The 25,292-nt window shown below is 45.7% G+C and overlaps 1 protein-coding gene across 4 annotated transcripts in view; it reads right to left on the bottom strand.

Annotated features, from left to right (window-relative positions):
- Positions 1–971: 971 nt before the first annotated feature.
- Positions 972–25,292, bottom strand: part of LOC310719381 (fatty acyl-CoA reductase 1) — a 45,569-nt gene continuing 21,248 nt past the window's right edge. For all 4 annotated transcript variants that reach the window (XM_083529043.1, XM_083529044.1, XM_083529041.1 and 1 more), the window contains 10 exons: positions 25,096–25,271; positions 20,007–20,186; positions 8,470–8,647; positions 8,209–8,253; positions 7,378–7,496; positions 6,098–6,165; positions 4,284–4,455; positions 3,481–3,610; positions 3,239–3,366; positions 972–3,140 (listed from right to left, as the gene is read on the bottom strand). In XM_083529043.1, coding sequence (XP_083385169.1) covers positions 2,978–3,140; positions 3,239–3,366; positions 3,481–3,610; positions 4,284–4,455; positions 6,098–6,165; positions 7,378–7,496; positions 8,209–8,253; positions 8,470–8,647; positions 20,007–20,186; positions 25,096–25,271 — 1,359 coding nt within the window. In that variant the 3' untranslated portion in view covers positions 972–2,977. The remainder of the gene's footprint in view (positions 3,141–3,238; positions 3,367–3,480; positions 3,611–4,283; positions 4,456–6,097; positions 6,166–7,377; positions 7,497–8,208; positions 8,254–8,469; positions 8,648–20,006; positions 20,187–25,095; positions 25,272–25,292) is intronic.

Raw genomic sequence — 25,292 nt, forward strand, 5'->3', positions numbered from 1 at the left:
AAGTCACATCCTCACATGGGTTTTCTTACCACTGCTATGCAGAAGACACTCAACTAATCATTTCTTTCTCTCCATCAGATACCACAGCTTCCGCTCGGATCTTGGCATGCTTAACAGACATATCTTCATAAATGAGTGTTCATCAACTAAAACTCAACCCCAGCAAAACAGAACTGCTGATCATCCCAGGTAATTCATCTCCAGGTTAAGATCTCCAAATAACACTTCACGACTCTCTGCTCTCTCCTTCAGCCACTGCTCGTAACCTTGGGCTAACTATGGACAATCAACTGTTCTTCTTCCCACATGTCGCTAATGTTGCTCGCTCCTGTGGATTTCTTCTCTAAAACATCTGAAGGATTTGACTGTTTCTCTCCACACAGGCTGCCCAGGTGCTTCTTCAGTCTCTTGTGATTTTGAGACTGTACTACTGCAGCTCTCTGCTGCAGGTCTTCCCCTGAACGCTATTCATCCACTGCAAATGATCCAAAATGCAGCTGCACGACTTGTGTTCAATCTGCCCAAGTTCTCCCACACCACCCCACTGCTGCTCCTCCACTGGCTTCCAGTAGCTGCTTCAAAACACTGATGGTGCCTACAAGACCAAAAATGGACCAGCACCATCTTACCTCAGTGACCTCATCACACCTCACACTGCACCACGCTGTCTGAGATCCTCCAGCACTGCTCCACTGGTACCACCTTCTCTCAGAATGAGAGGCAAGTACACTTCAAGGCTCTTCTCTGTTCTGGCACCGAGGTGGTGGAATGAACTTCCCCTAGATGTCTGAACATCTTCCTGAAACACTTTTGCACTTTCTAAGTTTGTAGAATTCAAGAGTTATATTTATATTAAGTTTGTAATCTTGTGTACAGTGTAGATTTATTCATTACCAGAGACTCTGGACACGGACGCCTGCTAAATTCCACAAATGTAAATGTACAAACACAAAGAAAGAATAAGAGTCGGGTTTTCAATTGCACACTTTTATTTAAGACATGAAGGTGTTCATGGTGTGTAAAAAAATGGAGTGTGTGACTTTTAAAAAAGTGTGAAAAGGAGAAACAGTGATTTGTAATGAGACTGAGGTGATGATGAAGAGAATCAGGTGAAGGGAAGGAGAATAAACAGGAAGTCGTTCTGGGTCATTTAAATCAGACTGGGATCAGACGTGGTGAGTGATGGGAAGGGGGACGGAGGAAGACGAGGTCTGTACTGTAATATGGCAGCTGTGGAAATATCTTCAGTATGCGAAGCACTCGGGAACAGTACTCACTCACTCACACACACACACACACACACACACACACACACACACACACACACACACACACACACAATAAATGTGTGGTTTGGTTTGGCATTGTATGAACAGAGGGCAGTCTGTGCGTCAGTAAACGTTTGAGTCAGCTCCACCTGCTCCACCTGACTACAGGAGATCACAGCAGGGGGCGCTGTACTCCTACACCACTCCTTCTGTCCAGAGGAACACTGTAGCTAACAGGCAGCTCAACGCTAGAATAGAAATGTGCTGGGTGTAAGGGACAAACCGTAAAGATTATCTCTAGTTCTAAACTCGTCACGTCCTCACTAAGCTGATGGAGCTCATCTCTGATAAGAAGAAGAAAAATATTACACTCTGTAAAAAGGAACTTACAAGAGCTGGAGAACAAAAGATATATATAGGAGCAGCACAGGAACACACTCAGGCTTTAGCTCCAACAGATTACTGTCAGAATCATCATCATCATCATCATCATCATCATCATCATTCACTCACAAATACAAAACCTCTCATTCATCAGATATCAACAAACTGCTCGTTACACACCGCCAAGGAATTAACATCCTCATGAGTTTACACGAGTGCGTGTGTGTGTGTGTGTGTGTGTGTGTGTGTGTGTGTGAACAGTGTTTAGTGTTTGATAGCTGATTAAATAAAAACTGTTCCTGGTGAACACAGACCTTTGGACCAAACTGAAGTATGTGCGCACACGCACACGCACACACACACACACACACACACACACACACACACACACACACACACACACACCTTTCTGAACTTAACATATTTAGCAGAAGTCAGAATCTTTCAACACTATTATGATTAAAATTAAACTTAAAAAAAAGTCAAGTCTTTATCTAATAATAATAATAATAATAATAATAATAATAATAATAATAATAATAATAATAAGAAGAAGAAGAAGAAGAAGAAGAAGAAACAGGTCTGCAGGAGAAGTGAGCGGCTGTTGCATATATAGACGTTTCTTTTTCCTTAGATAATTTTTTTTTTCAAAGAAGAAACAGTAAAAAGAGTGGACATGCTCAGGCATCACACCACTCCACCCTCAGTACCCCGGGGTAACTAACAGGGGCAGTCCATTTATTTGCTAACAGATTGGTCAGTGGTTTAAGACTGGGAGGGGGCGGGGCTGATCATTGGGAGGCGGAGTTAGCCATGGGGGGGTGGGGGACAGAAAGTAGTAAATTCAGACCAGGAGAAAATTGGGAATACTGCAGATACAGTGTGGAAAAAGTGAGGAGCTCAAAAACATCCAGACACATACAGATATGGGGCAAAACAGGGTTACAGACACTGACACAGAGGGTTGTGTGACTGGGGTGTGTTTAAGATGACCAGGGGGCAGACGGTCAGACCAGGGGGGCAGACTGGGGGTTAGCCCAGCGTAGAATTTAGTAGACTGCAGATAACATGGGCAGGTCCAGGGTACCCTCAGGCATACCGGACTGGGGCAGGTCGATGCCAGTGGACTGGCTGTAGACCAGGACAGGGGGAGATGAGGCTACACTGAGGTGGACTGGGTCAGTCTGGACGATGCTGCAGTAAACCGGGGGAAGTGTGTAAATGAGCCCAGACACAACCTGGTCTAAAGTGGAGTAGAGTGAGACAGTCTGGAGATGATGTGGTGAGGTGGATCTCTGGAGGAGAAGGTTTCAGGAGAACACTGTTTAGTTGGTAAGGGTACTCGAGGCTTTGAAGTAGGAGAGGAACTTAAAGCACAAACTGACGACAAAGTACCAGATGTTTCTGGCCATCTGAGAGCGAGCGATAAACACACGCCAGATGAAGACAAGCAGGACGGTGTTAAACGTGTAACGGATGTTCCTCAGTCTGAAACAGCAACAAAGAGATATGTCAAGTTTAATAGTGGAAATTAAGCTACTTTAGAATGTAACGTGTGTGTGTGTGTGTGTGTGTGTTTGTCATACTTGCGCAGGTGCTGTCTGGCAGCTGGAATATCGGCCATGTCCTCGTTCAGGACGTATTTCTTGGTGCCGATGCAGTAATTCTCAATGTACTCAGGCCAGTTCAGCTGATGCACATCAAAGTTAAACGTCTGAGAGAGAAACAATGAGATCACACACACACACACACACACACACACACACACATCACTGTGACAGGAAGAAGAGAAGAAAAGCTGGATGAGCTCTCGGTGTAGTGTGTGTACCTTGCGGTCCTCAGTGCTCAGCTGGTTCATCAGCATGTTCATGTTGTCTGAATTCCACTCCCAGTCCTGACTGCTGAAATACTCCAACAGTCCAATGGCTTTATGGAGCCTGTTAAAGATCCTCATCATTCTGCACACACAGGAACACAGGAGCAGACCTTAATGCTTTAGAGAAGAACCAAGACACTAAGAGGAAACAGATGTGTGTGTGTGTGTGTGTGCAGTTGTTTACAGATGTGTATTTACTGTACATCCTTATTTCTGCTCTGATGAATGATTAAAGATGCTAAAGAATAGAATAGATTGTATTTGTCACGTAAACATTACAGCACAGTGAAATTCTTTTCTTCTCATATCCCGGCTTGTTGGGAAGCGGAGGTCAGAGCGCAGTGTCAGCCATGATACAGTGCCCCTAGAGCACAGAGGGTTAAGGGCCTCGCTCAAGGGCCAGAGAGCGGCAGCTTAGTGATACCAAGGCTTGAACCCCAACCTTCAGATCAATAACCATTACCTCTGAACTACCACTCCCCCAAACACTGTGTGAACATGATCAGCCAGGTGTGTGTGTGTGAATTTATTTGTGTACAGTTCCATGTAGAGGTGTGCACAGCTGTGTGTAGAGGTATGTGCAGGTGTATGAAGGTGTGTGCAGAGGTGTTTGAAGGTGTGTAGAGATGAGTGCAGGTGTGTGTGTGGATTTAGTTGTGTACAGTTTTGTGTTGAGCTGTGTACAGGTGTGTGTAGAGGTGTGTAGAGGTTATCAGCAGGGGGTGCTGTTGTGCAGTAGTTCAGTGCTCGCTTACTGGGGTTTTTGTCCGGACAGCCTGAGGAACAGGTCGTAGAGGAAAGCAGGGAACTTGTGGCTCACCAGGATCCAGTACTGATAAATCAGGTAGTTGGAGGTGATGTTAGCATTGGGCCGCCGGAACGCCTGCTCCAGAGGGTTCCGCTTAAACGTCGACATCACGTGATGCTCTGATGGCAGTTTAGTACAGTTTAGTACAGTGTGTGTGAGATCACTAACACACACTTCCTAACAAAATCCAGTGTTCTGCCTGTACAGACTGTAAACACACACTAACACCACTGATGTGTGATGTGTGTGGTGAAACAGATGTACAGTGGCGTGAAAGAGGGATTTCTTTACACTTTAATGTTTCAGATCATCAAACTAATTTAAATATTAGTAAAAGAGAACACAAGTGAACAACATGCAGTTTTTAAATGAAGCTTTTTATTATTGAGGGAAAACTAATTTCAAAACTACATGCTCACGTGTGAAAAAGTGTTTGCCCCCCTAAACCTAGTAACTGCTTGGGCCACCCTCAGCAGCAACAACTGCAATCAAGTGTTTGTGAAAACCTGCACTGAGTCTGTTTCTGCGCTGTGGAGGAATTTTACTCCACTCATCTCTGCAGATTTGTTGTAATTCTGCCACATTGGAGGGTTTTTAAGCATGAACCCGTTTTTAAGGTCATGTCACAGCATCTCAATAGGATTCAGGTCAGGCTTTGACTAGGCCACTCCAAAGTCTTCAGCCATTCAGAGGTGAACTTGCTGGTGTGTTTTGGATCAGAACCCAAGTTCGCTTCAGCTTGAGGTCACGAACAGATGGCCAGATATTCTCCATCAGGATCTTTTATTAAACAGCACAATTCATGTTTCCATTGATCACAGCAAGTCTTCCAGGTTCTGAAGCAGCAGAACATCCACAGACCATCACACTACCACCACCATATTTTACTGCTGGGATGATGTTTTATTTCACACTGTGTGGTGTTACTTTTATGCCAGAAGTAATGGGACACACACTTTCCAAACTTCAACTTTTTCAACTTTTGTCTCATCAGTCCACAGAGTATTTCCCCAAAAGTCTTGGGGATCATCAAGATGTTTTCTGGCAAAACTGAGACGACCATTTATGTTCTTTTTGCTCAGCAGCGGTTTTGGTCTTGGAGCTCTGCCATGCAGACCATTTTTGCCTTCTTTATTCTTCTTCTCATGGTGGAGTCATAAACACTGACCGTTAACTGAGGCAGGTGAGGCTGCAGTTCTTTGGATGTTGTGGGGTCTTTTGTGAGCTCTTGTATGAGTCATCGCTGTGCTCTTGGGGTAATTTTGGTCGGCCACTCCTGGGAAGGTTCTCCACTGTTCCATGTTTTTGCCATTTGTGAATGTCTCTTACTGTGGTTCTCTGGAGTCCCAAAGCTTTAGAAACGGCTTTATAACCTTCTCTAGACTGATAGTGCTCACTATCTTTCTCATTTGTTTCTGAATTTCTTTGGATCTTGGCATGATGTCTGGCTTTTGAGGATCTTCTGGTCTACTTCACTTCAGGTCCTATTTAAGAGATTTCTTGATGGTGAACAGGTGTGGCAGTAATCAGGCCTGGGTGTGGTGAGAGAAATTCAACTCAGGTGTGATAAACCACAGTTTTAACAGGGGAGCAAACACTTTTTCACACAGAGCCATGTAGTTCTGCATGTTGTGTTCACTTGTGTTCTCTGTTACTAATATTTAAATTAGTTTGATGATCTGAAACATTAGAGTGTGACAAACATGCAGCACTTTTCCTCACCACTGTAGACCTGGACTCTACTCAGTGTTCCATACGTACCGATCTCTCCCCAGTGGAAAGGGTTAATCCCTCCTGTTGTACAGTTATACACCAGAGCAGACTTCGGCCTGAACACACACACACACACACACACACACACACACACACACACACACACACACAGAATAAAGTAAATAATACTGTTGATAATAAATCTTATTATAAACACAATAACAGAACATCCCATGTGACACACAGCAGTTTTGTCAGCAGGGTGATGCAAAAGGTATTCCTGTGAATTAGAAATGTGTGTGCACCACAATTCACTAGTTTCTCACTAACACTTTTTGAAAATGTGAAATTCCTCTTTTTACCCAACTTGGGCAAATTCTTTCTGTGTAGGTAGGGATTTATCTGAAACTTGGCAACCCTGCACATTAGCACACAGTGAATGTTTTGGCCAGAGAGCGAATGTGTGTTAATGTTTCCTCATGTCTCAAATAAATCACAAACACTGTAGAAGTCCAGTTCAGCTGTTTTATAAAAGATAAAAACTCTTTTTAAATGAAAACCTCAAGTTTAGGCGGCGCTTATCGGAGCTGCAGCTGATATTTCTCAGACTGAGGTTGGAGAGGTACGAGTTGGGGACATTTCTGAGTGAGGTGGACGTTTGGTTTGAGTCAGTGCAAGTTGGCCAAGTTTCAGTTTTCCCATTAAACCCATTTTATTTCTCAGAACACACACAGACACACTTTCATCTTTGTGTTTCTACAGTGTGTGTGTGTGTGTGTGTGTGTGTGTGTGTGTGTGAAGTCAATTTCTAATTCAATTTGCACAACACACATCATCTCAAAGCAGCTTTACAGAATGTAACAGTGAAGGTGAATGGTGTGTGTGTATCACTGATGAGCACCATGGTGACTGTGGTGAAGGAAAAACTCCCTTAGATGTTATGAGGAAGAAACCTTGAGAGGAACCAGACTCAAAAGCAAAACCTCATCCTCATGTGGGTGACATCAAGAGTGTGATTATAGTCTTTAAACACTACAGAACACTGGAGAGTGAGAACTAACATGAGCACTGGAGTGTGTGATTATGACTGATGATCTTTCTACAGTCTTTTACAGTCATTTGAGATTATAGAACCAGGAGCTACTGAGCAACTTAACATCTGAGATCATCACAAATCCAACACCAGCTTCTCCATGCCAGAGCCTTTAAACACTCAAAGGTCCAACGTCCAAACTCCACATGAAGTGGAATTCAAATAGCACTGGTACGCCATGTTTGTGGGGTCGGCATCTACTTCTTTGAAAGTGTGTGTGTGTGTGTGTGTGTACCTGTGCACTGCAGTGTACCACCCTGCAGCAAGTGTGAGGTTGATCACTACATCGACTGGAATCAGATCTGCTACTGCATCATTACTGGCTCTCATTGTCCTCAAGATCCCCTTTCCAGCCTGTACACACACACACACACACACACACACACACACACACACACAAAATCAGTATTCATCCATTGTCCTGTCTGTCCATCTACTCATCCCCCTGGCCCCTGATCTATCTGTTGATACAGTGTGGTATTACACTGGTACACTCACACACGCAGGGATTTGATCTAAAACCAGAGATGATAAGAAAAGAATGAACAGAAAATCTCTGCTGTGAGAAAAGGAGTGGGCTACCATGGGCACAGTATCACCCTCACTGACCAGCTGAAAACTTATTAAAAAGTCCAGGTGATCTTTAGCTATAGCCACTGTAGGCAAATCTCACATTCCTGTTCTTGGCTGAGAGGAGAACAACCTGATGTGGACTCTAGCAGATGATTGAGTTACTAACCCCCTTATGGCAGTTTAAGTCAGTGGTCATTTTCCTTTGATCTCAGTCACTAACACCGTGGTCCCACCACACGACTGGCACTACTCAGTGTTGAGTTTTTAACACCAGTCTGAGTGATCCTAAACGTCTGTGTGTGAAAATTCCAGGAGATCAGCAGTTTGGGAAATATTAAAACCAGCACATCTGAGATCTTCATAAGACTTCAAGTTTGAGGTGAACATTCAGTGAAGTGACTGGTATCTGCAGATCTTACACACACCACTGCCACCTAACTGCATGATTCCTGCATCTGTCTGGATTAATGATAAACATTACAAATATATTTACCGCAATGAAGACTCCACTCGGACCGTTAAAGTTATCAATCCAGCCCTAAACACACACACACACACACACACACACACACACACACACACACACACACACACACACACACACACACACACACAGAGATAGGGTTAGACAGCAGACCTTCTGTGTGCATTGCTGTGAGAAGTGTGTGTGTGAGAGAGGAGTATGGTGTGTGTGTGTGTGTGTGTGTGTGTGTGTGTGTGTGAGTGTGAGTGTGAGAGAGGAGTTCTATCTCACAGGGAATGGTTCCTGCCAGCTAGCCCCTACGATGGAGGGTCTGATGATGGCCACGTTGAGTTTGCTGCTCTCTTTCTGCACCATGCTCTCCGCCAGCGCTTTGGTGTAGGTGTACGTGTTTGGCCAATCACCAATCAGCCTCGGCGTGATGTCACGAATGATCGAATCATCCATCCACCTAACACACACACACACACACACACACACACACACACACACACACACACACACACTGTAACAACACATAACCTCCAACATCTCAGGTTTCATGTGTACAGAAGCTCTGAAATACTGCAGGATTACAGCCTCCAGGATACACACCACCCTGTGCTGTATTCTCTCTTCAGTACCAGCACTAACCACACAGACTTCCAAACTTCAAACAGCATATTACATGTTCTACCAGAGACAAAAACATTCTGTGCACTGCTACACCACCATAAAGTGTTCATATCACTCCATCTGCAGAGCTGCTTTAGGACTCAGGCCACTGCCTGCTTCATCGTCTCCCTACATACGGGAAAGAACCTGTAGTGAAGACTGTAAAAAGATGGAGCAATGAAAGAGCCGACATCGCAAGCCTGTTTTTACTGCACTGATTAGAGTGTTTTTGTAGCTGCTGCTTCTGATCTAAATGAAGCTCACAGACTCTGTAACATCTAATATCAGCTTCTGTGAGGATTTCTGCATTTCTACCAGGACTCATTTAACATACAACAATCGTGATTCACAGTAAAACTCAAACAGCTTCATCAGGCCAAAGAGGAGCAGGAATGGGGACAGGATCTTGTACAACCAGGCCAGGGGTAAAGTGACACACACACACACACACACACACACACACACACACACACACACACACACACACACACACACACACACACACACACACACGAGATTAGAGTAGAGAAAAGAAGCAACTCTAAAAAGCTGGAAGATCAGATTTCAGCCAGTGACCCTGCTTCAGTGTGGAAGGTCCTGAGGGACACCACAAGCTACAAGAACACCATCCTCCAGCTCTGTAGGGAATCAACCACCGTCTGATGACCTGAATGAGTTTACTGTAGATTTAAAACTCCTGGTCTCACACCTCACACCCGTCCTGACCATCTCACCACTCGACCATCAACACCTCCAGCAGGTGTGTGTGTGTGTGTGTGTGTGTGTGTGTGTGTACTTACTCCAGTGAGTGGATGAGTTTGTTGGGTTCTACAGGTGTGTGTGTGTGTGTACTTACTTCAGTGAGTGGATGAGTTTGTTGGGTTCTACAGGTGTGTGTGTGTGTGTGTGTGTGTGTGTGTGTGTGTACTTACTCCAGTGAGTGGATGAGTTTGTTGGGTTCTACAGGTGTGTGTGTGTGTACTTACTTCAGTGAGTGGATGAGTTTGTTGGGTTCTACAGGTGTGTGTGTGTGTGTGTGTGTGTGTGTGTGTGTGTGTGTGTGTGTGTGTGTGTACTTACTCCAGTGAGTGGATGAGTTTGTTGGGTTCTACAGGTGTGTGTGTGTGTGTGTACTTACTTCAGTGAGTGGATGAGTTTGTTGGGTTCTACAGGGGTGTGTGCGTGTGTGTGTGTGTGTGCGCGCGCGCGTACGAGTTTGTTGGGTTCTACAGGTGTGTGTGTGTGTGTGTGTGTACTTACTCCAGTGAGTGGATGAGTTTGTTGGGTTCTACAGGTGTGTGTGTGTGTGTGTGTGTGTGTGTGTGTGTACTTACTCCAGTGAGTGGATGAGTTTGTTGGGTTCTACAGGTGTGTGTGTGTGTGTGTGTGTGTGTGTGTGTGTGTACTTACTCCAGTGAGTGGATGAGTTTGTTGGGTTCTACAGGTGTGTGTGTGTGTGTGTGTGTGTGTGTGTGTGTGTGTGTGTGTGTGTGTGTGTGTGTGTGTGTGTGTGTGTGTACTTACTCCAGTGAGTGGATGAGTTTGTTGGGTTCTACAGGTGTGTGTGTGTGTGTGTGTGTGTGTGTACTTACTCCAGTGAGTGGATGAGTTTGTTGGGTTCTACAGGTGTGTGTGTGTGTGTGTGTGTGTGTGTGTGTGTGTGTGTGTGTGTGTGTACGTGTACGTGTACTTACTCCAGTGAGTGGATGAGTTTGTTGGGTTCTACAGGTGTGTGTGTGTGTGTGTGTGTGTGTGTGTGTGTGTGTGTGTGTGTGTGTGTGTGTGTGTGTACTTACTCCAGTGAGTGGATGAGTTTGTTGGGTTCTACAGGTGTGTGTGTGTGTGTGTGTGTGTGTGTGTGTGTGTGTGTGTGTACTTACTCCAGTGAGTGGATGAGTTTGTTGGGTTCTACAGGTGTGTGTGTGTGTGTGTGTGTGTGTGTGTGTGTGTGTGTGTGTGTGTGTACGTGTACTTACTCCAGTGAGTGGATGAGTTTGTTGGGTTCTACAGGTGTGTGTGTGTGTGTGTGTGTGTGTGTGTGTGTGTGTGTGTGTGTGTGTGTGTGTGTGTGTACTTACTCCAGTGAGTGGATGAGTTTGTTGGGTTCTACAGGTGTGTGTGTGTGTGTGTGTGTGTGTGTGTGTGTACTTACTCCAGTGAGTGGATGAGTTTGTTGGGTTCTACAGGTGTGTGTGTGTGTGTGTGTGTGTGTGTGTGTGTGTGTGTGTGTGTACTTACTCCAGTGAGTGGATGAGTTTGTTGGGTTCTACAGGTGTGTGTGTGTGTGTGTGTGTGTGTGTGTGTGTGTGTACTTACTCCAGTGAGTGGATGAGTTTGTTGGGTTCTACAGGTGTGTGTGTGTGTGTGTGTGTGTGTGTGTGTGTGTGTGTGTGTGTGTGTGTACGTGTACTTACTCCAGTGAGTGGATGAGTTTGTTGGGTTCTACAGGTGTGTGTGTGTGTGTGTGTGTGTGTGTGTGTACTTACTCCAGTGAGTGGATGAGTTTGTTGGGTTCTACAGGTGTGTGTGTGTGTGTGTGTGTGTGTGTGTGTGTGTGTGTGTGTACGTGTACTTACTCCAGTGAGTGGATGAGTTTGTTGGGTTCTACAGGTGTGTGTGTGTGTGTGTGTGTGTGTGTGTGTGTGTGTGTGTGTACGTGTACTTACTCCAGTGAGTGGATGAGTTTGTTGGGTTCTACAGGTGTGTGTGTGTACTTACTCCAGTGAGTGGATGAGTTTGTTGGGTTCTACAGGTGTGTGTGTGTGTGTGTGTGTGTGTGTGTGTGTGTGTGTGTACTTACTCCAGTGAGTGGATGAGTTTGTTGGGTTCTACAGGTGTGTGTGTGTGTGTGTGTGTGTGTGTGTGTGTGTACTTACTCCAGTGAGTGGATGAGTTTGTTGGGTTCTACAGGTGTGTGTGTGTGTGTGTGTGTGTGTGTGTACTTACTCCAGTGAGTGGATGAGTTTGTTGGGTTCTACAGGTGTGTGTGTGTGTGTGTGTGTGTGTGTGTGTGTGTGTGTGTGTGTGTGTGTGTGTGTGTGTACTTACTCCAGTGAGTGGATGAGTTTGTTGGGTTCTACAGGTGTGTGTGTGTGTGTGTGTGTGTGTGTGTGTGTGTGTACTTACTCCAGTGAGTGGATGAGTTTGTTGGGTTCTACAGGTGTGTGTGTGTGTGTGTGTGTGTGTGTGTGTGTGTGTGTGTGTGTACTTACTCCAGTGAGTGGATGAGTTTGTTGGGTTCTACAGGTGTGTGTGTGTGTGTGTGTGTGTGTGTGTGTGTGTGTGTGTGTGTACTTACTCCAGTGAGTGGATGAGTTTGTTGGGTTCTACAGGTGTGTGTGTGTGTGTGTGTGTGTGTACTTACTCCAGTGAGTGGATGAGTTTGTTGGGTTCTACAGGTGTGTGTGTGTGTGTGTGTGTGTGTGTGTGTGTGTGTGTGTACTTACTCCAGTGAGTGGATGAGTTTGTTGGGTTCTACAGGTGTGTGTGTGTGTGTGTGTGTGTGTGTGTGTGTGTGTACTTACTCCAGTGAGTGGATGAGTTTGTTGGGTTCTACAGGTGTGTGTGTGTGTGTGTGTGTGTGTGTGTACTTACTCCAGTGAGTGGATGAGTTTGTTGGGTTCTACAGGTGTGTGTGTGTGTGTGTGTGTACTTACTCCAGTGAGTGGATGAGTTTGTTGGGTTCTACAGGTGTGTGTGTGTGTGTGTGTGTGTGTGTGTGTGTGTGTGTGTGTGTGTGTACGTGTACTTACTCCAGTGAGTGGATGAGTTTGTTGGGTTCTACAGGTGTGTGTGTGTGTGTGTGTCTGTGTGTGTGTGTGTGTGTGTGTACTTACTCCAGTGAGTGGATGAGTTTGTTGGGTTCTACAGGTGTGTGTGTGTGTGTGTGTGTGTGTGTGTGTGTGTGTGTGTGTGTGTGTGTGTACTTACTCCAGTGAGTGGATGAGTTTGTTGGGTTCTACAGGTGTGTGTGTGTGTGTGTGTGTGTGTGTGTGTGTGTGTGTGTGTGTGTGTGTACGTGTACTTACTCCAGTGAGTGGATGAGTTTGTTGGGTTCTACAGGTGTGTGTGTGTGTGTGTGTGTGTGTGTGTGTACTTACTCCAGTGAGTGGATGAGTTTGTTGGGTTCTACAGGTGTGTGTGTGTGTGTGTGTGTGTGTACTTACTCCAGTGAGTGGATGAGTTTGTTGGGATCTACAGGTGTGTGTGTACTTACTCCAGTGAGTGGATGAGTTTGTTGGGTTCTACAGGTGTGTGTGTGTGTGTGTGTGTGTGTGTGTGTGTGTGTGTGTGTGTGTGTGTGTGTACTTACTCCAGTGAGTGGATGAGTTTGTTGGGTTCTACAGGTGTGTGTGTGTGTGTGTGTGTGTGTGTGTGTGTGTGTGTGTGTGTGTGTGTGTACGTGTACTTACTCCAGTGAGTGGATGAGTTTGTTGGGTTCTACAGGTGTGTGTGTGTGTGTGTGTGTGTGTGTGTGTGTGTGTGTGTGTGTGTGTGTGTACTTACTCCAGTGAGTGGATGAGTTTGTTGGGTTCTACAGGTGTGTGTGTGTGTGTGTGTGTGTGTGTGTGTGTGTGTGTACGTGTACTTACTCCAGTGAGTGGATGAGTTTGTTGGGTTCTACAGGTGTGTGTGTGTGTGTGTGTGTGTGTGTGTGTGTGTGTGTGTACTTACTCCAGTGAGTGGATGAGTTTGTTGGGTTCTACAGGTGTGTGTGTGTGTGTGTGTGTGTGTGTGTGTGTGTGTGTGTGTGTGTGTGTGTGTGTGTGTGTACTTACTCCAGTGAGTGGATGAGTTTGTTGGGTTCTACAGGTGTGTGTGTGTGTGTGTGTGTGTGTGTGTGTGTGTGTGTGTGTGTGTACGTGTACTTACTCCAGTGAGTGGATGAGTTTGTTGGGTTCTACAGGTGTGTGTGTGTGTGTGTGTGTGTGTGTGTGTACTTACTCCAGTGAGTGGATGAGTTTGTTGGGTTCTACAGGTGTGTGTGTGTGTGTGTGTGTGTGTGTGTGTGTGTGTGTGTGTGTACTTACTCCAGTGAGTGGATGAGTTTGTTGGGTTCTACAGGTGTGTGTGTGTGTGTGTGTGTGTGTGTGTGTGTGTGTGTACTTACTCCAGTGAGTGGATGAGTTTGTTGGGTTCTACAGGTGTGTGTGTGTGTGTGTGTGTGTGTGTGTGTACGTGTACTTACTCCAGTGAGTGGATGAGTTTGTTGGGTTCTACAGGTGTGTGTGTGTGTTTGTGTGTGTGTGTGTGTGTGTGTGTGTGTGTGTGTGTGTACTTACTCCAGTGAGTGGATGAGTTTGTTGGGTTCTACAGGTGTGTGTGTGTGTGTGTGTGTGTGTGTGTGTGTGTGTGTGTGTGTACTTACTCCAGTGAGTGGATGAGTTTGTTGGGTTCTACAGGTGTGTGTGTGTGTGTGTGTGTGTGTGTGTGTGTGTGTGTGTGTACTTACTCCAGTGAGTGGATGAGTTTGTTGGGTTCTACAGGTGTGTGTGTGTGTGTGTGTGTGTGTGTGTGTGTGTGTGTGTGTGTGTGTGTGTGTGTGTACTTACTCCAGTGAGTGGATGAGTTTGTTGGGTTCTACAGGTGTGTGTGTGTGTGTGTGTGTGTGTGTGTGTGTGTACTTACTCCAGTGAGTGGATGAGTTTGTTGGGTTCTACAGGTGTGTGTGTGTGTGTGTGTGTACTTACTCCAGTGAGTGGATGAGTTTGTTGGGTTCTACAGGTGTGTGTGTGTGTGTGTGTGTGTGTGTGTGTGTGTGTGTGTGTGTGTGTGTGTGTGTGTGTGTACTTACTCCAGTGAGTGGATGAGTTTGTTGGGTTCTACAGGTGTGTGTGTGTGTGTGTGTGTGTGTACTTACTCCAGTGAGTGGATGAGTTTGTTGGGTTCTACAGGTGTGTGTGTGTGTGTGTGTGTGTGTACTTACTCCAGTGAGTGGATGAGTTTGTTGGGTTCTACAGGTGTGTGTGTGTGTGTGTGTGTGTGTGTACTTACTCCAGTGAGTGGATGAGTTTGTTGGGTTCTACAGGTGTGTGTGTGTGTGTGTGTGTGTGTACTTACTCCAGTGAGTGGATGAGTTTGTTGGGTTCTACAGGTGTGTGTGTGTGTGTGTGTGTGTGTGCTTACTCCAGTGAGTGGATGAGTTTGTTGGGTTCTACAGGTGTGTGTGTGTGTGTGTGTGTGTGTGTACTTACTCCAGTGAGTGGATGAGTTTGTTGGGTTCTACAGGTGTGTGTGTGTGTGTGTGTGTGTGTGTGTGTGTGTGTGTGTGTGTGTGTGTACTTACTCCAGTGAGTGGATGAGTTTGTTGGGTTCTACAGGTGTGTGTGTGTGTGTGTGTGTGTGTGTGTGTGTGTGTGTACGTGTACTTACTCCAGTGAGTGGATGAGTTTGTTGGGTTCTACAGGTGTGTGTGTGTGTGTGTGTGTGTGTGTGTGTGTGTGTGTGTGTGTGTGTGTGTACTTACTCCAGTGAGTGGATGAGTTTGTTGGGTTCTACAGGTGTGTGTGTGTGTGTGTGTGTGTACTTACTCCAGTGAGTGGATGAGTTTGTTGGGTTCTACAGGTGTGTGTGTGTGTGTGTGTGTGTGTGTGTGTGTGTGTGTACGTGTACTTACTCCAGTGAGTGGATGAGTTTGTTGGGTTCTACAGGTGTGTGTGTGTGTGTGTGTGTGTGTGTGTGTGTGTGTGTACTTACTCCAGTGAGTGGATGAGTTTGTTGGGTTCTACAGGTGTGTGTGTGTGTGTGTGTGTGTGTGTGTGTGTGTGTGTGTGTGTGTGTGTGTGTGTACTTACTCCAGTGAGTGGATGAGTTTGTTGGGTTCTACAGGTGTGTGTGTGTGTGTGTGTGTGTGTGTGTGTGTGTGTGTGTGTGTGTGTACTTACTCCAGTGAGTGGATGAGTTTGTTGGGTTCTACAGGTGTGTGTGTGTGTGTGTGTGTGTACTTACTCCAGTGAGTGGATGAGTTTGTTGGGTTCTACAGGTGTGTGTGTGTGTGTGTGTGTGTGTGTGTGTGTGTGTGTGTGTGTACTTACTCCAGTGAGTGGATGAGTTTGTTGGGTTCTACAGGTGTGTGTGTGTGTGTGTGTGTGTGTGTGTGTGTGTGTGTGTGTACTTACTCCAGTGAGTGGATGAGTTTGTTGGGTTCTACAGGTGTGTGTGTGTGTGTGTGTGTGTGTGTGTGTGTGTGTGTGTGTGTGTGTGTGTGTGTACTTACTCCAGTGAGTGGATGAGTTTGTTGGGTTCTACAGGTGTGTGTGTGTGTGTGTGTGTGTGTGTGTGTACTTACTCCAGTGAGTGGATGAGTTTGTTGGGTTCTACAGGTGTGTGTGTGTGTGTGTGTGTGTACTTACTCCAGTGAGTGGATGAGTTTGTTGGGTTCTACAGGTGTGTGTGTGTGTGTGTGTGTGTGTGTGTGTGTACTTACTCCAGTGAGTGGATGAGTTTGTTGGGTTCTACAGGTGTGTGTGTGTGTGTGTGTGTACTTACTCCAGTGAGTGGATGAGTTTGTTGGGTTCTACAGGTGTGTGTGTGTGTGTGTGTGTACTTACTCCAGTGAGTGGATGAGTTTGTTGGGTTCTACAGGTGTGTGTGTGTGTGTGTGTGTGTGTGTGTGTGTGTGTGTGTGTGTGTGTGTGTGTACTTACTCCAGTGAGTGGATGAGTTTGTTGGGTTCTACAGGTGTGTGTGTGTGTACTTACTCCAGTGAGTGGATGAGTTTGTTGGGTTCTACAGGTGTGTGTGTGTGTGTGTGTGTGTACTTACTCCAGTGAGTGGATGAGTTTGTTGGGTTCTACAGGTGTGTGTGTGTGTGTGTGTGTGTGTGTACTTACTCCAGTGAGTGGATGAGTTTGTTGGGTTCTACAGGTGTGTGTGTGTGTGTGTGTGTGTGTGTGTGTGTGTGTGTGTGTGTGTGTGTACTTACTCCAGTGAGTGGATGAGTTTGTTGGGTTCTACAGGTGTGTGTGTGTGTGTGTGTGTGTGTGTGTGTGTGTGTGTGTGTACGTGTACTTACTCCAGTGAGTGGATGAGTTTGTTGGGTTCTACAGGTGTGTGTGTGTGTGTGTGTGTGTGTGTGTGTGTGTGTGTACTTACTCCAGTGAGTGGATGAGTTTGTTGGGTTCTACAGGTGTGTGTGTGTGTGTGTGTGTACTTACTCCAGTGAGTGGATGAGTTTGTTGGGTTCTACAGGTGTGTGTGTGTGTGTGTGTGTGTGTGTGTGTGTGTGTATACGTGTACTTACTCCAGTGAGTGGATGAGTTTGTTGGGTTCTACAGGTGTGTGTGTGTGTGTGTGTGTGTGTGTGTGTGTGTACTTACTCCAGTGAGTGGATGAGTTTGTTGGGTTCTACAGGTGTGTGTGTGTGTGTGTGTGTGTGTGTGTGTGTGTGTGTGTGTGTGTGTGTGTGTGTACTTACTCCAGTGAGTGGATGAGTTTGTTGGGTTCTACAGGTGTGTGTGTGTGTGTGTGTGTGTGTGTGTGTGTGTGTGTGTGTGTGTGTACTTACTCCAGTGAGTGGATGAGTTTGTTGGGTTCTACAGGTGTGTGTGTGTGTGTGTGTGTGTGTGTACTTACTCCAGTGAGTGGATGAGTTTGTTGGGTTCTACAGGTGTGTGTGTGTGTGTGTGTGTGTGTGTGTGTGTGTGTGTGTGTGTGTACTTACTCCAGTGAGTGGATGAGTTTGTTGGGTTCTACAGGTGTGTGTGTGTGTGTGTGTGTGTGTGTGTGTGTGTGTGTGTACTTACTCCAGTGAGTGGATGAGTTTGTTGGGTTCTACAGGTGTGTGTGTGTGTGTGTGTGTGTGTGTGTGTGTGTGTGTGTGTGTGTGTGTGTGTGTGTGTGTGTGTGTGTGTGTACTTACTCCAGTGAGTGGATGAGTTTGTTGGGTTCTACAGGTGTGTGTGTGTGTGTGTGTGTGTGTGTGTGTGTGTGTGTGTGTGTGTGTACTTACTCCAGTGAGTGGATGAGTTTGTTGGGTTCTACAGGTGTGTGTGTGTGTGTGTGTACTTACTCCAGTGAGTGGATGAGTTTGTTGGGTTCTACAGGTGTGTGTGTGTGTGTGTGTGTGTGTGTGTGTGTGTGTGTGTGTGTGTGTACTTACTCCAGTGAGTGGATGAGTTTGTTGGGTTCTACAGGTGTGTGTGTGTGTGTGTGTGTGTGTGTACTTACTCCAGTGAGTGGATGAGTTTGTTGGGTTCTACAGGTGTGTGTGTGTGTGTGTGTGTGTGTGTACTTACTCCAGTGAGTGGATGAGTTTGTTGGGTTCTACAGGTGTGTGTGTGTGTGTGTGTGTGTGTGTGTACTTACTCCAGTGAGTGGATGAGTTTGTTGGGTTCTACAGGTGTGTGTGTGTGTGTGTGTGTGTGTGTGTGTGTGTGTGTGTGTACTTACTCCAGTGAGTGGATGAGTTTGTTGGGTTCTACAGGTGTGTGTATGTGTGTGTGTGTGTGTGTGTGTGTGTGTACTTACTCCAGTGAGTGGATGAGTTTGTTGGGTTCTACAGGTGTGTGTGTGTGTGTGTGTGTGTGTGTGTGTGTGTGTGTGTGTGTGTGTGTACTTACTCCAGTGAGTGGATGAGTTTGTTGGGTTCTACAGGTGTGTGTGTGTGTGTGTGTGTGTGTGTGTGTGTGTGTGTACTTACTCCAGTGAGTGGATGAGTTTGTTGGGTTCTACAGGTGTGTGTGTGTGTGTGTGTGTGTGTGTGTGTGTGTGTGTGTGTGTACTTACTCCAGTGAGTGGATGAGTTTGTTGGGTTCTACAGGTGTGTGTGTGTGTGTGTGTGTGTGTGTGTGTACTTACTCCAGTGAGTGGATGAGTTTGTTGGGTTCTACAGGTGTGTGTGTGTGTGTGTGTGTGTGTGTGTACTTACTCCAGTGAGTGAATGAGTTTGTTGGGTTCTACAGGTGTGTGTGTGTGTGTGTGTGTGTGTGTGTGTGTACTTACTCCAGTGAGTGGATGAGTTTGTTGGGTTCTACAGGTGTGTGTGTGTGTGTGTGTGTGTGTGTGTGTGTGTGTGTGTACTTACTCCAGTGAGTGGATGAGTTTGTTGGGTTCTACAGGTGTGTGTGTGTGTGTGTGTGTGTGTGTGTGTGTGTGTGTGTGTGTGTGTGTGTACTTACTCCAGTGAGTGGATGAGTTTGTTGGGTTCTACAGGTGTGTGTGTGTGTGTGTGTGTGTGTGTGTGTGTGTGTACTTACTCCAGTGAGTGGATGAGTTTGTTGGGTTCTACAGGTGTGTGTGTGTGTGTGTGTGTGTGTGTGTGTGTGTGTGTGTGTGTGTGTGTGTGTACTTACTCCAGTGAGTGGATGAGTTTGTTGGGTTCTACAGGTGTGTGTGTGTGTGTGTGTACTTACTCCAGTGAGTGGATGAGTTTGTTGGGTTCTACAGGTGTGTGTGTGTGTGTGTGTGTGTGTGTGTGTGTGTGTGTGTGTGTGTGTGTGTACTTACTCCAGTGAGTGGATGAGTTTGTTGGGTTCTACAGGTGTGTGTGTGTGTGTGTGTGTGTGTGTGTACTTACTCCAGTGAGTGGATGAGTTTGTTGGGTTCTACAGGTGTGTGTGTGTGTGTGTGTGTGTGTGTGTACTTACTCCAGTGAGTGGATGAGTTTGTTGGGTTCTACAGGTGTGTGTGTGTGTGTGTGTGTGTGTGTGTACTTACTCCAGTGAGTGGATGAGTTTGTTGGGTTCTACAGGTGTGTGTGTGTGTGTGTGTGTGTGTGTGTGTGTGTGTGTGTGTGTGTACTTACTCCAGTGAGTGGATGAGTTTGTTGGGTTCTACAGGTGTGTGTGTGTGTGTGTGTGTGTGTGTGTGTGTGTGTGTACTTACTCCAGTGAGTGGATGAGTTTGTTGGGTTCTACAGGTGTGTGTGTGTGTGTGTGTGTGTGTGTGTGTGTGTGTGTGTGTGTGTGTGTGTGTACTTACTCCAGTGAGTGGATGAGTTTGTTGGGTTCTACAGGTGTGTGTGTGTGTGTGTGTGTGTGTGTGTGTGTGTGTACTTACTCCAGTGAGTGGATGAGTTTGTTGGGTTCTACAGGTGTGTGTGTGTGTGTGTGTGTGTGTGTGTGTGTGTGTGTGTGTGTACTTACTCCAGTGAGTGGATGAGTTTGTTGGGTTCTACAGGTGTGTGTGTGTGTGTGTGTGTGTGTGTGTGTACTTACTCCAGTGAGTGGATGAGTTTGTTGGGTTCTACAGGTGGAGGGTAAATGACCTCATCAATATGATGGCGGTTGCAGTTGGCGTATGCAGTGGAGATGTGAATAAACGCTTGAAGCTGCTTCATCTGCTGCGCCAGAGACAGGAGCTGCTGCGTCCCAATCACGTTCAGCTGTAGAGCATGTCTGAGTAACACACACACACACACACACACACACACACACACACACACACACACACACACACACGTCAACACAGTCCGGGTATAAAAGCATTAATCATTAAGAGCAACAGTACTGTAAGATTAACACACACACAGTCCTGGATTGACACTGACTGACACACACACACACACACACACACACACACACACACACACACACACACACACACACACACACACACAATAGTCTGTAACAGCAGGTGTATAAATCATGCTCTTTTCTAGATCACAGAAGCAGTGTGTCTAATCCTCCTAAGATAAAGCAAGATGATGTAAGATGATTATTGGATGGAAAAGCTTGAGGGCTGTGAACAGGATCCAGGGAGTTTATCCTTCACCACAGTCTCCACCGACTTGTTCATCAGGGACAAACTTACACTTATAAGTATTATTCCTTCTTTATCACCACATTATCTGTGTAAAGCTGCTCTGAGACAATGTACATTATTAAAAGCTCAATACAAATAAACATGAATTAAATTTAACAACCTCAATGATCCGAACCAGTCTGGGTTCAAAGTGGCACATTCCACAGAGAAGCCCTTTTGACTGTTTCTGAGAAATTGCATGCTGCTCGTTCAGCCAAGCTGTCATCTGTACTCATCCTCCTTAGCCTTTCAGCAGCATTCGACACAGTCATCCACAAGACTCTCTTATCTACACTTAAGAGCCTCAAGACTATCAAGACTCTCCACTGGTGTGCCACAAGGCTCGGTACTTGGTTCCCCCCTTTTCTCCTTCTATACCCACTCCATTTGTGAAGTCACATCCACTGCTATGCAGATGACACTCAACTCATCTTTTGTTTCCCTCCATCAGATACTACAGCTTCCGCTCGGATCTCGGCATGCTTAACAGACATATCTTCATAAATGAGTGTTAATCAACTAAAACTCAATCAATCAATCAATCAAACTTTATTTATAAAGCGCATTACAACCACCAACAGGGGCACAAGGCGCTTTCCAGTAAAGCAAAAAATAAATATTAAAAATAAAATAATTTAATTAAAAGTAATATATTAAAAAATAAAAAATAAGTCACAATGAACATAAAATAGCAGTAGATTCAGGGCTATGTGTTAAAAGCTTGTCTGAATAAATGAGTTTTCAACTGCGATTTAAAAATACTCAGCTCAGTGATGCATCGTATGTGTGCTGGAAGTGCATCGTATGTGTGCTGGAAGTGCATTCCACAGCGTTGGTCCCTGGACAGCAAATGAACGGCCTCCAAACTTTTTATACTTGCATTTTGGAACAACCAGAGAGGTAAGTCCACAGGAGCGAAGAGTTCTGGCTGGTTGGTAGACCTTTAATAATTCGGCGAGGTATGGCGGAGCCAGATCATTGATTGCCTTGAACACAAACAGCAGGACCTTATACTCCACCCTAAACCGCACCAGAAGCCAATGAAGCGAGCGGAGGACAGGGGTGATGTGGGAGCACTTGGAGGTGTTGGTGAGAAGGTGAGCTGCCGCGTTTTGTACCATTTGGAGCCGATTTAAAAGTGATTGGTTAAGTCCAGTGTAAAGGGCATTACAATAGTCAATCCTCGAGCTGATGAAGGCATGTATAGCTTTTTCAAGGTCAGCTTTGGACAAGAATGATTTGACCTTGCTGAGGAGCCTTAGCTGATAAAAGCTCGCCTTCACTACTGCACTGATCTGCTTATCGAAGTGCATACTTTGGTCAAAAATAACACCCAGGTTACGCACGGTAGGTGCAAACTAAGGTGTAAGAGGACCAAAACTCAGAGAACTGCTGGGTAAGTCTGAGCTAAACAGGATATAATCAGTCTTTTCTTCATTTAGATGAAGGAAGTTCTGGGAAAGCCACTGTTTAACATCCTGAAGGCATCTATGGAGAGGGTCCAATGCAGAACGATTACTCTGAATCACAGGAAGATAGATCTGGAGGTCGTCAGCATAGAAATGAAATTGAACATTATGATTGGAGATGAGTTGACCAAGTGGCAGCATATAGAGTGAGAACAGAATAGGACCAAGAATAGATCCTTGGGGCACACCAGATGACAGAGGAGCAACCGAGGAAGGATGATCATCCAGCATTACTGAAAAAGTTCTGTTAGTGAGGTATGAAGAGAACCAATTTAGCACTGCACCCTGCAGACCAACAACATGTTGAAGACGAGAGATGAGGATGGCGTGATCCACGGTGTCAAATGCAGCGGTAAGGTCCAGTAACACCAAATCCACAGAGCTTTTACCATCCAAGGCTCCAAGAATGTCATTATGGACCCTCAATAATGCTGATTCAGTGCTATGTCTTGACCTGAAACCGGACTGAAATGTATCACCAATGCCGTGCAGTTAAAGCTGAGACTGAAGCTGGGTGAAAACAAGCTTCTCCATCAACTTAGACAACAATGACAGGTTAGATATAGGGCGGTAGTTGGTATGGAGAGATCAAGTTTGGGTTTCTTGAGCAGCGGTCTAACAATAGCGTGTTTGAAAGCAGCGGGAACAGTACCCACGCTAAAGCAGCTGTTTATGAAGGAGACAAGAATGGGACCTATGATGTCAACAGCCTCCTTCAAAATCCTGGCAGGAACAGCGTCTAGAGGGCAGGTGGTGGGCTTCAACTCGTGGACAGCTTTCCTGAGGTCCACCAGAGTAACAGCATCAAAGTTCTCTAGCACACTTTGGGCCGCACAAGTAGACATGGCAACAGCGGGGACTTGTGTAATGGTTTGCCTAACAGACAAAACCTTGTTAAAAAAAATTTTTTTGTCTGAATGCATTGCATTTGTTTTTCAGAAACGTCATTCAAGACGACAGACGACAGCGGATTTATGACAGAATTGATAGTGCTGATTAAAATTCCAGGGCGGTGGCTATTGTTGTTGATGAGAGCAGAAAGGTACTGTCCTTTAGCTTCCTTCAGTGCACTCTGGTAGGTGGCAAGACTGTCTCTAAACATCTCCAGCGACACCTGCAGCCTATCCTTCTTCCATCTTCGCTCAGCCTGTCTACACCGGCGCCTGAGGGCCCGAGTTGTATCATTGAGCCAGGGGTCCAATGGACCATTGGTCGACTTCACCTTGTATGGCGCAACAGAGTCCATAATCTGGGAGCAGATGGTATGGAAGAAGGCGAGGAAATGGTCCGGACAAAGAGGCGAGATCAGAAACAGAGAAGGCAGCGACAAAATCATCAACTGTAGATGAGGTAATAATGCGACGACGATGAGGGGCAGTAGACGTTGTTGCAGGCGAAACAGGACAAATGTCAAACCGTATAAAAAATGGTCAGAGATGGGAAAATCCTTGACCTCACAATCTGACACAATCACCCCACGAGAGATAATAAGGTCAAGAGTGTGACCTAACCTATGGGTGGGACAGGAAATGGACTGAGCCAGATCTAATGAGTCTAAAAGTGACTTAAAATCATTAGCAGGTTTATCAGAGGTGCAGCAAACATGAATGTCTCATGAAGATCTCCAAATAACACTTCACGACTCTCTGCTCTCTCCTTCAGCCACTGCTCGTAACCTTGGGGTAACTATGGACAATCAACTGTCCTTCTTCCCACATGTCACTAATGTTGCTCGCTCCTGTCAATTTCTTCTCTAAAACATCTGAAAGATTTGATCATTTCTCTCCACACAGGCTGCCCAGGTTCATGTTCAGTCTCTTGTGATTTCGAGACTGGACTACTGCAGCTCTCTGCTGCAGGTCTTCCCCTGAACGCTATTCGTCCACTGCAAATGATCCAAAACGCAGCTGCACGGCTTGTGTTCAATCTGCCCAAGTTCTCCCACACCACCCCACTGCTGCTCCTCCACTGGCTTCCAGTAGCTGCACGTATCAGATTCAAAACACTGATGTTTGCCTACAAGGCCAGAAATGGACCAGCACCATCTCACCTCAGTGACCTCATCACACCTCACACTACGCTGTCTGAGATCCTCCAGCACTGCTCCACTGGTACCACCTTCTCTCAGAATAAGAGGTAAGTACACTTCAATGAACTTCCCCTAGATGTCCATACAGCAGAGTCCCTGACTACTATCTTCAAGTGATGGGTGAAGACCTTCATCTTCCTGAAACACTTAAATTAGCACTTTCCTAGTTTGCTTTGTTAAAAAAATAAATAAATAAAAAACTCTAAACAGAGTTGTAGTCAGATTTATATTAAGTCTGTAATCCAGTGCACCAGTGTAGATTTATGGAGACCCAAAGCACTTTTGTACGGCACTCTGGACACGGACGTCTGCTAAATACCACAAATGAAAACATAAGATGATAGTAGATGATGTAAGATTCGTATCTTGATCTCAGGTCCACCAGACAGAGGAACACTTTTCTCTCTGGTTTTATATCTTGTGTGAACTGTGAAGGAGCTTCTGGAGCTTGAGCAGGAGAAGTTGATCTAGATAAAGTCTCATAAGCAGCCCTCTCTCCCTCATCACTGTAACTGATGTAACTGATGATAATCTGTGGTGTTTTGCACTCCTCTCTCTCAGTACAGTAGAAGTTAAAAGTTGCTCTGTATTCAGAATGGTATTGATGAATCCTCCAGGATCAGTCAGGAAAACAACCTGCAGGACTGATAACCTGCTTAATAAGGGCACGTCTGCTATTTCCCCGTTTTTCCTCTATTTATTTTCAGCTTTATGGAATTTCATTTGTATTTTCCATGGTTTCTGCTTTTTTGGATGGGAGTGTGTTTTCAGGTCTATGGGACACCAGTGTGTGTGTGTGAGGTCTATGGGAGACCTGTGTGTGTGTGTGCACGCATCCTTGTGCGCATTTGTGCATGTGTGCGTGCGCTTGTATGAGCACAAGTGTTTGTGTGCTCATGTATGTGTGTGTGTGTGTGTGTGTGTGTGTGTGTGTGTGTGTCGTACTTGAGCGGCTCGTCGAAGCGGATGGTGGCGGCGCAGTGGAAGATGATGTGGACAGACTGAGTGAGTGTATGTACGTCTTCATCACTCAGAGCGAGTCCAGGCTGTGTGAGCTCACTGCTAACAGGGATGATCTTCTTCTGGAAGTCTGGATTCTCCTCCCGGAGCCGGTCAAACAGCTGTACACACGTACGCACACG

Source organism: Silurus aristotelis (assembly GCF_946808225.1).
Source record: "Silurus aristotelis genome assembly, chromosome: 24".
Taxonomy (NCBI): domain Eukaryota; kingdom Metazoa; phylum Chordata; class Actinopteri; order Siluriformes; family Siluridae; genus Silurus; species Silurus aristotelis.